The sequence below is a fragment of the Pararge aegeria genome, chromosome 12 (genome assembly GCF_905163445.1).
Source record: "Pararge aegeria chromosome 12, ilParAegt1.1, whole genome shotgun sequence".
NCBI classification, from domain to species: domain Eukaryota; kingdom Metazoa; phylum Arthropoda; class Insecta; order Lepidoptera; family Nymphalidae; genus Pararge; species Pararge aegeria.
Genome location: NC_053191.1, coordinates 9,846,532 through 9,863,238, shown reverse-complemented (window position 1 = coordinate 9,863,238; position 16,707 = coordinate 9,846,532). Strand labels below are relative to the sequence as shown.

At 34.8% G+C, this 16,707-nt stretch overlaps 2 protein-coding genes across 2 annotated transcripts; both read left to right on the top strand.

Annotated features, from left to right (window-relative positions):
• Positions 1–403: 403 nt before the first annotated feature.
• Positions 404–1,625, top strand: LOC120628370 (leucine-rich repeat extensin-like protein 3). Its single transcript, XM_039896707.1, has 4 exons — positions 404–542; positions 636–685; positions 782–813; positions 918–1,625. The coding sequence occupies exons 1-4, from the start codon at positions 450–452 to the stop codon at positions 1,493–1,495; spliced, it is 753 nt and encodes a 250-aa protein (XP_039752641.1). The 5' UTR covers positions 404–449; the 3' UTR covers positions 1,496–1,625.
• A 4,571-nt stretch (positions 1,626–6,196) lies between these two features.
• LOC120627921 lies at positions 6,197–16,690 on the top strand. Its single transcript, XM_039896048.1, has 8 exons — positions 6,197–6,333; positions 6,924–7,085; positions 7,840–8,030; positions 9,402–9,616; positions 10,231–10,434; positions 12,658–12,709; positions 13,185–13,741; positions 15,197–16,690. The coding sequence occupies exons 1-8, from the start codon at positions 6,197–6,199 to the stop codon at positions 16,355–16,357; spliced, it is 2,679 nt and encodes an 892-aa protein (XP_039751982.1). The 3' UTR covers positions 16,358–16,690.
• Positions 16,691–16,707: the final 17 nt, after the last annotated feature.

The following is a 16,707-nucleotide window of genomic DNA, read 5'->3' as shown; positions in this document are numbered from 1 at the left end:
TTCCTATTGTCATAAATGGGCAGTGTGACTTCGATCGCCACTGATCCATAGCCGATGGGCGAGACAAAGAGGAGAGATACATTTTACAAACTACCGCTTACCTACTAAGCTATAGGTTATCGGACGAACTCGGATATTAGGTATAGTCTTTCGTACAAGTAGATGGAAGTACTTTTAAGTTATCCTATAACAAGATAATTTTATGAAATAGTTGATAAATAAAATTCAGTTATGACAAGACAGAAATATTTTAAATTGCCTAATTCGAATTTCAAATTCCTTTATCAACACGTCTGATTTTTTATCATAAAAAACCTTACAAAATAAATAGAATTATTGTTAAACGGTAATCACGTAGGGATATTATGTAAGATAAGGCTTTTTAATGCTTATATAGCTAACAATTAAATATTTAAACACATCAAAGCTTGGTATTGTACCAAACTAAAATGGGGGGACAAAAGATTTTTTGGTCCTCACTCTGTGTAATGATGCTAACATCAAATTTTATAATAGCGTGTGATGAAAAAGGATTATGTTTGGTGCGTAAGCCCGATATATTATTCTTTCAATGAACAGACCATAAATTTTTTATTATGAAGTTTATTTAAAGGAAAATATTTTTATTTTTACAGTTGGAAGCCCTAAAGGAAATGAAAGAATGTAAAAAATCAGTACTGGCTTCGTAAGTATACAAATAATATGTTAACAAATATAACAACCTGAAAATGTATATATTTTTTTATTTCATTAATGTTTAATTCTTCCAATCATATTTCAGATTACTAAAACCTTTACTGGCGGCTAAGCATGGTAAGTTGTATAATTTTAATTTTCCTATTTTGCTTCATGTACCCACGGAAAATCGTTAATACTTCTTTTACATAAAATATTAAATACAAATTTCTCATTTACAGAAAAAAAGGATAAATGTAGTAAATGCGGTCTCGCGGAGAAGGCTCCACCACCTGCTACAATTGTATTGATGCCAGCTACACCTCCACCTCCACCTTGCCTGCCGCCGATAATGTTACCAGCACCAGTCGCTCCACCATGTCTACCCCCGGCTCCTTTAATCCTACCTCCACCAATGCCAACAGCGTCATTTTGTCTCGCTCCCCCTCCACCAGCACCATTCTGTCTTCCCGCTCCACCACAAGCACAATTTTGCCTTCCTGCTCCACCACCACCACAATTTTGTTTCCCACCACCAGCACCTATCATGCTGCCGGCGCCGGCACCCGCGCCTCTAATGATCCCCGCGCCGCCACCATCTCCTATATTTCTGCAAGCACCTTCCCCAGCACCTTTTTGCCCTCCTCCACCAGCTCAGGCGCCCATCGTGATATCCCTCGTTCCCCCAGCACCGCCGCCCCCGTGCCGTTTACCGCCACCAGGACTGCCTATGAACGCATTTATGGTACCGTCGCCAATTCCTATCACTCTAGAACCTAAGCCTCTCGAACTGCATTCCCACTGTGGATGCCATTTTTAATCATAATTATTCTTAAAAAAAATATTTATATGATTATATTAATTATTTAAACCTCTCAATATAGTGTATACATTGAGTAAATTATATTCTTTGTTAAAGTTTTTTATGAAATAAAACATTACGTTTAATATTTTGACTTTAAATATCTAATTCGTTTACTATTCGAAACAACCTACAGCCTTAATATCCCCTATCGTTAAGTCAAAGTAGTCATTTGGAATGTTATGCCGAATGCACCTCATGTAAAATGCAAGCTAAAATTGCCTTTTGTCTTCACATACGAAAGCAATTTGAGGACACTTAATACTGTTTCGATGCATTCATAATAACCGTGCATTATAATCATTATTTCACTTCTTCACTTGAATACCTAGATTTGAACTTAGTCGATATCATGTTAGCGCAAGCTGTTGCCGAGTTGTTTAAATACAAATTAGTCAGTAGTGTTATAATTTTGGCATGTTGGCCAGTACATGGTGAGAAATATTATGCAATAAATTAAAAGATAAAAACAATAGATGGTACTTTTTAATTAATTAATTATTCAACTGGCTCTCGTATGTTTTCAATCGAGATTTCAAACACTTAGAAACAGATGGGTTGGGGTTTGTGACATTTATATGCATAATCGTAGTGGAATAAAAAAAATATATAGCACGAGTACAACTGTTTTTTCGTGACAAATACGAGTAAATACTTGTTAAACATAATTAATAAGTATTAAATAATTAATAATGAATAAGTATTACATACTTAATAATTAGAGTGTGAGACTCACCAAATCTCATGATCCCAATAAAAGAGAGTTTGCCTCCAAAAGGCGATGAAATATTATTTTTTAATACTCTTTTAGGCAACCAATATTCATAAAAATCTATAAATTACCATTGGCATTTATTCACAAATGTATTAAAAAACATCGTTTTATACCCGTGCCGAACTGTTTTTTTTAGTTCAAAAACTTACGGCAATTGCTTCAAAATGTACAATTTATGTGTTCTGTGTAATTTTGTTGGCAGACAAAGTCTTATTATCTCGCGAACTCTTCAAGTATGGAATATTTGCAACTTTCTCGTGTGACCCTTCAGCTCTGGAACAAGCACACTTACATAAAATACAAGGAGTCCTGTATATTCCGTCGCCCACCGATTTATCATACAAGGTTATTAAAAAAGTATAGTTTGAATAGACTTCGTAAATATATATAAAAAAAAATATTTATATTGAACAAGGCTAAAATGATGCGTATCACAATTTTTTTTAAATGCCCATGTTAGTTAGTATTCTGAGAACTTTATCAGATGTGAGGAATTTAAAAAAATACAAAAAGTGTATACTAGTTTTAAAATGCCGAAAGTCGCAGTGATACATATATTTAAAACTTAATAGTTAATATACATAGCAATATTCAAAACTTAATTTTAGTAAATACATTACTAAAATTCAGTTAACTTTACTAGTTTTTCTCAGCGGTGAGCGCTGTAGTTTCAAGCTTTTGTCCAGCAACGAACCAGGACCTGGTTCGGTTCCCGACAGGGCCAATTTGGGAATTTATAATTTCTAATTTTTTTCTGGTCTGCTCTGGTGGGAGGCTTCGGCCGTGGCTAGTGACAACGACCGCTAAGCGATTTAGATGTCGCGTAGTAAACGATTAAGGGGAATGCTTTAAATATAACTGGCACTAACCTAACAGCCCATTACCAGCTTAGACTGCATCATCACTTACCATCAGGTGAGATTGCAGTCAAAGGCTAACATGTAGTGGAATAAAAAATAAAAAAGTTGCTTCTATTTCATTTTACGTTATCTCAAATACTGAAAAGATTGGACATACATTATATTCTAGCCTTGTATCCTTCATAACATTATATTTATTTTAGACATAGATTTTTCAATGCATGGCATGTGTACCACCTTCTTATAAGTATTGGATGGCTTATTTATTTTATTTTTGTTACTTAAAATAAAGTGACAAAACTTACGGTTAGACTCTCCGACACTTGCCAGAAGGTGATGAAACCTTACCCTTAACATTCTTACCCCTTAACCCTTAATATTATTAAATACCTATCTCTTGATTGTACAGTGTAACTACCTCCTAGCTCTCTCTTCCGTAGCTCTGTCTTACACCATTGTCTCGAAGAGATCGCTCCGTACGGTGTACCGATAAAGCCGTCAAATTGTATGAATTGTGTCTTGTTCATATTCTATATTCCGTATTTTTGTGATGTACAATAAAAGTATATTCGTTAAATCCATTCCCTCATTTATATTTCTATGATGCAGGTGAATCCAGGATCGTTTTGTAGCTGGTACAAGTGGGTGGTAGTTGGGGATAGTGTACCGGATATCTTCCAATCGGTTCGTTATGATGCTGATGTCCTGCTGATCAATCAACGGTGGAATAATTCGAAAAACTTTTATGGTAAAATATACCGTATATATATATAATAGTAGTTCTGGCAAGCCATTTGAAATACTTACATCTATACTGTATAGTAATAACTTAGCTATCTTCTTAATGTTTAGTATTAAATAATATAAATAAATGCAAATACTACGACAATACACGTCGACATCTAGCCCCAAAGAAATTATGGAGACTAAAATGACTGATGAATATTTTTTATGAATAATATACATAAATACAGATAAACACCCAGACACTGAAAAAACATCCATGTTCATCACACAAACATTTTCCAGTTGTGGGAATCGAACCCACGGCCTTGGACTCGGAAAGAAGAGTCGCTGTCCACTGCGCCAATCGGCCGACAAATATTAATATGTAAATATTAAATATTATAATATGAATTGTAAGATTATCTCAAATTGCGTGTCACACAGTTATTTTTATACTGTCAAAAAATACATAAAGAGAAATACATAAGAAAGATAAAACCACCTATGATCTATGATATGCAGCTGGATCATGCATGAGATCTAGGTTACGTAGTCGTACTACATTGGCCCTTATTCTAAAGATAAATTACCATTAGTACGAAGGAAGATGTTTTATACAAATACAAACATCTTTGTGAAATAATATACAACGTGTAAATGAAAACCAAAATAATACTTAACAGGCTTTAGAGGTACATTTTGTACTGCCTCTGAGACTTATCTGTGAAACAGAAAACCTAATAGTTTTTGAGTAAACCACTGCCATAGCTTTTACTAAAAGAAATCCGATGCAGCCCTAACATCGCATGCAAAATTAAAGTCATGTGAAATCTGTCACTATATTAGGTACACGTCGCGTAGCGTAGGTTCTATGCACGTGTCTGTCTTTTATCTTCTATAGAGTTGTAATAAGTAAACACTTAGACTGTTTTGAATACGTTTGTATGGAAAAATAGATATGCCTTTTTTGATTTATTCTTAGGGTGATTCCTTATGAAATATACTTATGCATCCTTCAATAGTATTTCGTTATTCTGTTACACGTCGTTTAAAGAATAACTAGCCAGCGATTTCATCCGCGTACAACTTTTGATAAAATTATATGTAAATATAATATTATCAGAAGTTGTACGCGTGGTATATACGAGTATAAATAATTAATAAACTTTTTTATTTGCGTAGATACTACAAGGCAAGGGATATCTACATCTTTAAATAGCGCAATATATATTGACGACCTGTACACCCAACCAAGAGACGGTGTCTCTCTACATTCATGGGCAACCTGGACTGTTCTTGGAGGCCTACAAGTTTTGTTTGACCGCAACAGAATCTTGAGACGACAGAATTTAAAACATTACCCGATTAGAATCGCCACTCCAGTATGTTAAGAGTTGTTCTTAATATTTTTATCTTAATATCTAGCAATAGCGTGCTTAGGGTTTCAATACCTCCACGAAGTTCTAGTACACTGTTTGAAGACAAGAAATTCGTGAAAGTAGGAAGCACTGCAATATCGAAACAACTTCAGTTATAAATACTGCTACGTTAAAGAATACGTACCCAATAGACCCCCAATAGAACTTGTACTGACCATAAGACTAGAACCCATGGATCTTTCATCATCATAATTATTCATTATCAACCCATTGCTGGCCCTCTACAGGGCACGATCTCCTCTCAGAATGTTAAGGAGTTAGGCCATAGTCCACCACGCAGGCCAAGCGCTGTTTGGTAGACTTCATACGCCTTTGAGAACATAATGGAGATCTCCCAGGCGTGCAGGTTTCCTCACGATGTTTTCTTTAACCGTTATATGAAGTCATATTTGATTGCATAAATCAAGAAGTCTTAACCACAAGGCTATCACGGCCTATAGGCTATATCATGAAATATGATCACACCATCACCGGCCCACTACAAGGCACTGGTCTCCTTTTGGAATGAGAAGGGTTTAAAGCCGCAGTCCACGCTGGATCCATGATCCTAGTGCGGATTGGAAGACTCCATACGTGTTTGAGAACTTTTTAAAGAACTCTCATGGTTTGATATTTAATTACATAAATCAAAACGCACATAACTCTGAAGAGTTAGAGGTGCATACCCTACAAATGGCCGGTAGCGGATGATGCTAATGAGTTAGTAGTTGTTGAATTTACTGAGGTGTAAACAAAGTGTCGTGTGCGTTCTTAAATATTATGAAACCAGAAATTACTACAAGTCGGTTCATATGTTGCAAAACGAATGCTTAATGGCAGCCAATAGATTAACGGGTCATAATATCTACTCCATTTGCAGATGGGTCTGTATGCTGAAGGCTGGTATAATGGCACGTTTCAAGAATACCTACTGGACATGACGATGGCTACCAGAGAATTAGGAGTTCGCAGTGGTTATATAAGCTCAGCACTTATGATCGAATGGCTGAATGCTTCGTTAGTGTTATTACTATAATTAATTAACACACAACTTTTATATTTTGCTATTTGTTGCCCATATTGTTCGTCAGCATTTATTGCGGTTCGTCCAAAGAGTTGTCCAGTTGTGACAAAAAGTGAATCCAGAATTGAAAAACCTCGTAATTCAAAAATATATTCTAATCATTTTAAAAATATGTTTATAGTAGTTATGAAAAGTGGTAAGAAAAACTTTCAAATAGTAGTATTTGAAAACGTTTCTTACCTGTTTGGTATATACGTATGTAATGGAATCTTTTAACGTGGTTTTCACCTGTTAAAAACGTTGCATTTATTTTCAAACTTATAAAAGATCGATGGCAATTAAGTCTTTTTTTTTAAACTTATATATTTACCGATATTAGACAGAAAGAACAGTAAATACTAAGTTGATTTAAATTGAATGAAAATCGAACCAAGTCGGACGTGCTACAATTAATTGTATTTCATATGCTTCTTTGGCTCAAAGAATGAGGTTAGAACTAAACAAGGAGTCTTAATAATAATAAATAAATAAATAAATTGAATAACCGACGCAAATAATTATTACTTTTCCCTATTGTTAACAGAGAAGTACTAGTCCCTACAATGCTATGGGGAACGGAGGTAAATAACAGCAGCATGGTGCTGAAACTACGATATGGCACCTCAGATCTTGGCGGAGGAGCCATCCGAATGATGCTAGAACGTTTACATAAACTGGATTACCCTATGCCTATATGGCCTTTCAAGTAATTATTCCAGCACCCAATTTCGTTGATTAGGTAAACACGTTTTTAGCGATCCTGATAAAAATGCGCTTATCTGCCTGGCCGTTTGTGAATCACCATTCTCTTTAGAGGTTTATCTATATGTATTTTAATCTTCAAAAAACCAGTACTTTCTGAAGAACATTATCACATCGATTTTATGTAAAACGTACAATTTAGTCGGCGAAAGCAGTGCTGATGCGCGTTTTCTTTTGGATCGCTTTACTATACTCAGTGACTCTACTATTATTACAGATTGAAAATTACTGAAATAAAATGTAGCATATATTATTGCGGGATTAAATAGTTAATAGAAGACAAGTATGTAAATTATATGGATCTTTAATCTGTATTGCCTGCGTTCTTCGTCTGCGTTTATAACGTTCTTTACAAGTCGCGTTCGAACTGTTTGTTTTCCTTAGATAAAAAGAAACCGCTTAGAATGTTGCACTTCGCCTTTCAACTAACTCTATGCAAACTGAAGTTGATTGGTTGGTTAGTTAGCGTGTGAAAGAAGGTCCAACAAATAAACACACTTTCGCATCTATAATTTATCCAATAACGCACTCTGGGGATTTTAGTTTACAAAGCTATATTTTAGTTTGTAAGCTAGTAATATTGACATCAACCTAAGGTTAGGTAGATTCACAATGAACATTAACACTAATATGGACGTGCGCAAATTGAAGACTTCTTTTCAATATTTCGGCATATTCATTGAGACCTTTTACTTTAGTGTTGGATTCACATACCTTGCTGAACGTGAGAGCAGTAGCAATATGTTTATGAAACCGTTTACCATCAACGTGTGGTGGTGCACATTGGGCCTCTTCATCGTTTTGGCTCTAGCGCAGCGAATCACAGCCAAACACCCAGTGGAAAAAGAAGGGGCTTACATCGCCGCTCTTGCCACGTATTTGCAGCAAGGTGAGCAATGTAGCGCTTAATTCTAGCGAGTCGCTGGATACACGCGGCACAGGACCGCGGATGAAGCAGTCTAAGTTATCACTAATGATACTTTCTAACGACTTTATTAATCTGCAAAGCTACTTTCAATATCAAGGCTACCTTACCATATAAGTTTAGAGTGCACCTTTGGGTAGCACAACGTTATGGCGTAAACACAGCTGAATATAAAGGCCTTAGCTAAATACCATCAACATCATATGAACCGATGGGCGTCGACTGCTGTAAAAAGTATTTAATGGAGATTTCCCCTCCGTACGTCGGATATCCATCAGACTGTAAGTCGCAACGGACAATTGATTAATATTCGTTCCACACTTTAGTGTTAAAAATTATATTAGTTGAAGAAAGTAACCGCTATAATCAAAAGTATATTTACGTTCCACGGCGGTACACTCCTATCGCATAGGTTAGCGGGTTTAAGAGCATATACCCATCACGCTGCTCTATTACGGCTTGCTGGGCTTTAATGATTGTTGCATCTTAGTAATTATAACCTGGACGGAAGGCTTAACGAGCTCTCCGAGGCACGAATGTGGACATCGCTATTTCCTTTGTGAGCTGATAATTTTTCTGAAACAAAAAATCCAGTAACTTACAATTCTTTGCCGGAGTCGGGCCCGGGATTTTGTGATACACGTTGAATATAATAACCACAAGATGAAGATGAAATCGCCGAGTGATCAAAATTCAACCATAATTAATTTAAATCATAAATTTGAATATTATTAATGTCAAAGATTATACTTTAATGTTGTTTTTTTTTATTTTGTCCTCTTCAGGACAGGCAAAATCATTGTAAATAAAGCCTATTATACTTTTATTTTCACCGATTTCGCCAAGATATATATTATATAGTGAATATATATTATATATATTAAAAGTATATAGATATATATTATATATATTTAAAGTGTGCTTGTTTATTTGTCTTTTCTTCGCGCTCTAACTAAGCAACCAAACGACTTGGTTCTTGGCATAGAGTAAGTTGAAAGGACGGAGTAATTTTGCCTACTTTACTGTTAATAACTCAAACAACTTATAATCCAAAAAATTATTAGAAAAGAAAACATATTTATTGTACATAGTTTGTGTGTCAAATACGTTGTTGTGTGTGTCATTTTTTTTTTTATTAATTGTTTGTTTTGTTTTTTTTTTTAATATTCTTTTCATATAGTATAAGTGTGGGAAATGTCATACTCCTCCGTCATAATGTCTGCGCAATTTTCGTCAAAAGGGGTACAAAGTTATTGCTTCAGGTATTAATATATAAATAAAGTAACGTAGAGATAGACACGTTGACAGATTTATAATAATATTTTATTTTAACAGATGCAAGCGCTGTACCAGAAGGAGTGTCGGGCCGTTGGTCTTTCTTAGTATTGTCAATATCAGCGATGCTTATCCACGCCTACTATACATCTGCAATCGTTTCTGCATTAATGAGTGCTGGCAGAGACGGCCTGGACTCTCTCCGAGCTTTGGGAGACTCGAAATACTCAATTGCGTCAGAGGACTACGATTATATGCGCTATTTGATGTTCGATGTATGTTTCAATTTTCGATCAATAATGTACAAGATATACAAAATCTAAGGGCCTGTGTATTTTTTTTATTGATTTATCGGTTATCTGTTGGGTGTTTCAAAATCTTTACTTTATTACTTTTTATCTTAAATACAAAAGTGTGTTTGTTTATTTGTCTTTTCTTCGCGCTCTAACTAAGCAACCAAACGACTTGGTTCTTGGCATAGAGTAAGTTGAAAGGACGGAGTAATTTTGCCTACTTTTTATCCCAGAAAAACAAACGGTTCCCAAAAAACCTTAATAATCTAGGATGAAGCACGGAGGCAACAGTTAGTATTTGATACACTAAATATGTGTATTAGAAATTAAATATTCCGTTATTTTTGAACGTAAAGAACGAAAACATTGGCTTTTTTCACTAGTGAAATACCTCACACAACAACACACAGCACACAGGCTATTAAATCGTTACTCAAAACTATTAGATACTAATTGACGATTGTCAACACATCTAGTAAATTATTGATCAAAGGTTCACACAAATATGCTTACCTACAGTAATTCGATCGGGCGTTTTATAATAAAGTTTTACCTACCTCAATTATTATCACATTGGCTAAATAATTATGTTTAAGGTACAAACTAACTGGGATGACCTGGAATACTTGAAAAGGAAGAAAAAGACGTCAAGTTTCTATCAAGATATCCACACGGGGGTACGCATGTTGCAAGCTGGCCAGACGGCCTTTCATACTGAATATAACCAGCTCTATCCACATTTGAGAACCTTCACTGATGATCAAATTTGTAGGCTGCAATATGTTGATACTATTCCTGAGGTGAGACGATAGATACTATTCCTAGGCTGTCAAAGCGCTGACAACCTAGTGGTTAGGGCCTAGAACCACTTTCGGGCGAACCGATTTAGATTCCGGCACGCACCAATAACTTTTTGACTTTTGTGTGCGTTTTTTAACGCTGAAGGAAAACATCCTGATACTTCTCCATAACGTAATCAAAGGCGTGTGAAATCTACCAATACGCACTTGGCCAGCGAGGTAGACTACGGTCAAAGGCCTTCTCATTCTGATAGGTGACCCGTGCTATATAGTGGGCCGATAATGAGTTGATAATGATGATGATAATGATTCCTGAGGCAAACTTTTAGCATATGTATAAATGTCAGGAATATTATACTGATTAATTTCGATTTTGCTTCCTAATTATTTTGATCTAATTGAAGAAACCTAGATTAAGTAAAAAGTAGTGATATTTCTAAAAACACTAGATCTCATCTGGGATTTTTAAATTATAATAATTTACTCTGGCTGACTAAAGACTTAATGGTATCATTTTCGTTATACTTAATCTCTTAACAAAACTCAATTGACAGAACTAAAAGTAGTGCTGTTCATTTCACAATGTTTAGACCTGTGATAAAGATTTGTGTTCAACCGAATTGGCACCAATTAATAATTGAAAACCTGCAATGGAAAGATAAATGGTAACACTTGGTGCAATTTTAAGCCAATCAATAATTTCTTCGCTATATAAGCAATGCACAACAGTTTTTTTTAATAATTTTTAGGTATTGACCTGGGTAACAGCAACCAAAAACGGCCAATGGACATCCACCTTCAAAATAGCAGGAGCTTGGCTGCATGAAATAGGATTAGCAAAGCGTTGGGTAACCCGTCTGCGCCTAAGACCACCTCCATGTCGTGCAGCTCTTCTCGCCGAAAGAGTAAACATAGACGATATAGCTCCGGTATTGATAATCACCTTAGCGGGAGCCTTAACTTCTATTGTATTACTAGGTATTGAGATATTAATTGCAAAATGGAAATTGAGGAAGACATCAAATTTATCGAATCCAGAGGATGACGTAATAATTCAGGAATAGATAATATGAACGAAGAAATTCTTCATCATTCAGGAGCTTACTCCGTAGTTGAATTATTTTTTCACAATAACCTACCTGACTTCGCACAATAAATTCTCTTTAGAATAATAACTGAAATTGGTGGATAGAGTTTAAAAACAATATAAACCAATAAAATTATTAAAAATATGTTGCGTATATTTAGAATGATTAAACATGATGCTATTAATATCACATATTTATTTTTTATTTCATTTCATCAAATTTACGTATGCCCTTGAGACTATTATTATTAGCCATTTTACGGCGAAAGCGCTTGTATTTCGTATTCTCTACCTCCCTGGTGGTTAAGTGGTCAAAGCTACGGTCTTATTAGAGGGTTGTCTCAGGCTCGATCATGGGCAGGGTAAATTGAGATTATTGTTAAAAAACCCTACTGTTTTGCGAGATAAAAAAACAGCGTAAATGGAAAACCCTGGGGCTTTTACGCCATAAAAACCACAAAGCTCTTTGTATAAATGAACAAAATTGCGTGCTAAAGCAGAATTCATCGTAGGCAGATGTAGCCCTACATCTTAAAGTAGTTTGTGAACAAAGTGATACTGCCTTTAATGTTAATTAGGTATTGCGTTATTTTATAATGTAAAAAAATCCTTTAGTCATAGCCAGTCGCCTTTCTAATTTTTTAAATTAAGGCCTTGTTTTCCTTATCATCGATTGTATAACTTCTGATATCCGTTATCCTCACGCAACAGTAACTATTATCAAAGAAAAACTTATCGAATCTGTAATCGATGACTTATCCAGATCACGTACGAAAATAAACAGACATTATAGTTTTATTTAAATATAAGTATGAAGAAACCAAATAGAAATAGTTTAGTAAAGTATACGCAAGACCGTACACCAGTGAAGTTGTAAAAATGCTTACGTTTCTAATCATAATAATTAGTGCTATCGAAATCAGTTATGCAACCCCAACATGTAGTGAGTTACACAAATCGCAGGTAAGGTTATATCAGCCAAATGTTAATTTTTACATTATATATTTCGTAAATCATAATATATACATGATACAATGATTATTAATGTGATATTATTTACTAATGACAATGAGTTCTTAAAAACTATGTTTTTATTCAACTTGAAATAACATGCTAACAAAGCAAGTTCTTTTCAGCTGGCATCACTTACGGAACGTATGAATCAGATGATCAGCTCGCTTTACACACGTAAGTAAACAAATTGATAAATTACTAAGCATTTTTCTGCTGACACTAACATATTATTGAATGAATGTTTTATTTTACAACACTATACGTTTTCAATGTCAATTAATGAGCACAGTAGCAGTGTTTTTTTCAATATTAATAAAACCACAAGCTTCACGCGTTCGTCGTCTGCGTTTATTACAGTTTTTTTTTAAATCGGAAAACGTTTGTTTTACTGGGATAAACACTGTCCTACGTACACTCCCTCCCCCTTTGAACTAACTCAATGCCAAATATCAATTTGATTGGTAAGCAACCACCAAAGGAAGGGCGTGAAGAAAAACCAAAGAAACGCAATTTCGCATTTAAAATATAAGTAAGGTTAATTATTTGTTGTTGAAATTGACCTATTTATTGTTGCCAGTGACACTTACTGTCTTTTAAATAACTTGATGCTCCACATGAGAGTCATTCTTTCAATATCTTCTTATTACAGCAACAGCATCAAAAGCAGAAGCTACCACGTCGCCGCCCACTTCGGCCAGTTCACCTACTGCACCTGCTGGAGACCACTCTAACTACCCATACAATACTTATTACGCATATCCTCCATACTCCATACCGGCACCTCAAGTTATATACGTAACGCCAACACAGTACCCGCCACTTCCCGGACCATTTATACCAACAACCGCTGTAGATCCTAACGTAAAACCATTTAAAAGTATGTACTATCCGCGCAAAGAAATTGCTCAACCATTCGATTTTGCATTCCCTGGATCCATGGATGCATTATCTCCTTACCAAAATTATTACGATCACTATCCTTTTACGCAGTATCCGTCGCCGCCACAATATCCTATTCCTACTCCGTATCAGCCCTCGCCATATCCACCACCTTATCCTTATCCTGAATATCCAAAAATGCCCTTGTATCCATCGGTCTCTCCTTATCAAGCTCCTCCTCAAGTTTATTCACCTCCTCCAGCTCCTTATCCATTTCCACCAATATACCATAAATCAAATGAAATGCCTTCGCCACCTTACTATTTATGATCAAATAAAAATCTCCTCTTTATTTCCATATTGAATGCATACTGTTTTTTCAGTTTCATTAAAATATTACCTAACTATTTATAAATTAATTTATTTTTAGATGTACTAATAAATGCAAATAAAATATCAAAATCTTTTTTTACACCTTTACTCCTACTAAATACCTATAATCATCACTATGAAATAATTAAAAAAAACACAATTCGATTAGTAAAAGTGAAATCCTATCCTATGTAGGACCCAGATATTCTGTAAAGTATAACGGTCAAATCGTCAGTTAAAGTGAATTCAAACTCGACACCTTTCGTACGAAGAAATAATAATTTCGTGTGATAAAAATGCTGGTTAACGTTGTCTGGTAAAAGAAAAACTATATCAATGCCTTCATTGTTTTTTTTATCTGGGTCAGCGAGATAAAATAAAAGATGAAAATGTGGTGTTAATATAAGTATTCTTCAGTAGACGTACACATAGTACCTATACTAGTATACCTGCCCGCCATTTCACCTTAATTTTAAAGGCTAAAACAGATTTTTCCATGAACCTTTTTAACTTTTACCTTTATATGTTAGGCCTGACTTTACAATCGATAAATAACTTTAATTATTCGATTACATAGTCTGTGAAGTATACTAAAAACCGGCCATAAAAATTAAAATTTTTCAAGTACGAGTAAGTAAGTCAAGCGAAATCCTAAATTTAATTAAAAGATGGAAAAGTTTGACATCAGGAACCTTGGCGTTATATGAGGGAGAAAAAAGTAAGAATATCTTTATTAGGGGACCTTAGAAAATCAAAAAAAATCTGAATGTCCAATCCTAATCAGAAAATAAGGGTTTATGGAAATCTTCAATGGCCTTTTTCATTTCGTTAATAGCGAGGCATTATACTATCATTTTTATATATTTATTATCTAAGGCTTTTGCCGGACTGTTTGCTACCAAAATATCGTTTTATTGGTAGATTAAAGTTACGTTGGTGTAAAAAATGCATGCGTCAAGCATAATGATCAGTTAACAGATAAACTAGATATTTGTTATGTAAACCAAGTATTACTAAGGCAGTAGAAAAACAAAAATATGTGTGCCATATTATTATACCTTCATCTATCTAAGACTCCGAGATATGATTATATTCCTTAAATACTAACCTTTACCTAATGATCAATTACTCAATTTCTCATTACAATATCCTATTATCTCAATGTGAAATATACAGTTTATCGCAATTAGGTATTGCTTGTTAAATCAATTACCTAACAATGATAACTTATATATATAATATGTTACATTTTTAGAACAGAACACAATCCAACATGGCAGCTCTATACATATTTTTAGCATTACTAATTCAGGTAAATACGAATATAATAATGTATTAAAAGGTTTATGCTTATTTAATGAAATTTTATACTCACGAATTTGTTTGACTTATAATTTTTTCTTTTCACAGAATTCTCTAACAGAAACAATAATAAATGACGACGATAAATCCAACGAACCTCGGGATATTCTTAATGTACAACCTGACGTCGGTGACGATAATACTACAGAGTACCAAGCAGCACCAATTGACTGGATGAACACGTTCATCGAATCAGGTAGTACTATATTTCCAACATCCTCCGCAGCTTTAATGGCTCAAGCCACCAGCTCGGATAAGTCAGCCGAAGAACAACTTGAAGATATAAAGGAAATCGCGAACCAAATTACAATGTCGATACAAAGTGAAATGGCTAACCTTCTTTCGTACGCGATATCTAGTACCAGTAATGAAACTGACAATAAGCTTAGAAGGAAAAGGTCTGTTGAAACACCAATGGACAGTTCACAGTTGGTCATGAGACTATTAAAACATATCAAGTCTAATAATGAATACCAGAACATCGCAATAGAAAAAATGATGACTGCTCAAGAAATTGCCGATAAATACGGAATCAGTTTTAGTCCTGATCCTGAAACACTTTCTGATCTGGCTTTAGCTGCAAATGAACAAGCCGAAGAAATGTCTGCAATTCTCAAAGAGGCCATCGAAAGCAAAAATGTTACCAAGAGAGAACCGGAGTCAAATGAAAACACAAATATAGTTGAAAATATGCAGCTTAACTCTACCGATAATTTTAATAAATGTTTTGATCAATACGAGAATAAGCAGGAAAATTCAACTAATCATATTTTAAATTTCGAAATACTTAAGGAGAATGATTGCAATGCTCATCCAGCTGCATCCCATTACAACCACTACAACTACTATCCAGTTGAATCACAAATAATGTCACCACCGCACTTTTACAATGCTCCTGTCAGTCAGCGACCAAATTTCTATGACTTGGTTTCGAATAACCCAATACAAGATTATTACTGTACCATGGAGCCCACTACGACTACCATAATTCTGTCGAATGACGAACCCGAGGAGGCAGAACCTGAATTAGTAGCTGAAGAATATGAAGAGACCGTATCTTCGAAAGTCTTCATAAATCACGAGGAAGCACCTGATGTATCAACTGTAAACCATGTGATGAGTTATACAATATCCGAGAAAGCTCATTTTAGGACACCCCAAATTGAAAGTTTACCTCAACAAATGCAATATTACTTTTTACTAATGTAAATACTACCTTTTCCAAAAAAAAATGTTAGTGCTACATAGTATAAGTTTTATATCAGCGGGCTTATTCTTAGACATTTTAGCGTGTCTAGTGCAAAACTCCAAAGTCGTAATCTGTCATCTCTTACAAAAGTGCCATTGTTGGCAGAAGCGATTAAAAATTTAAAAAAGAAATCCGGTCAAAATCACACTATCATAAGACGAATGGTTGCGACCCAGTAACATGACACAGAAAAATATATAGGTACAAGCCCGCTGGTTTGTTGTATTGATTTGTAACGTGTATTTAATTAAAGACCCTGTATAGAAGAAGTTTAATATATTTCAAGAAAAATACATTATTAGTATCTACA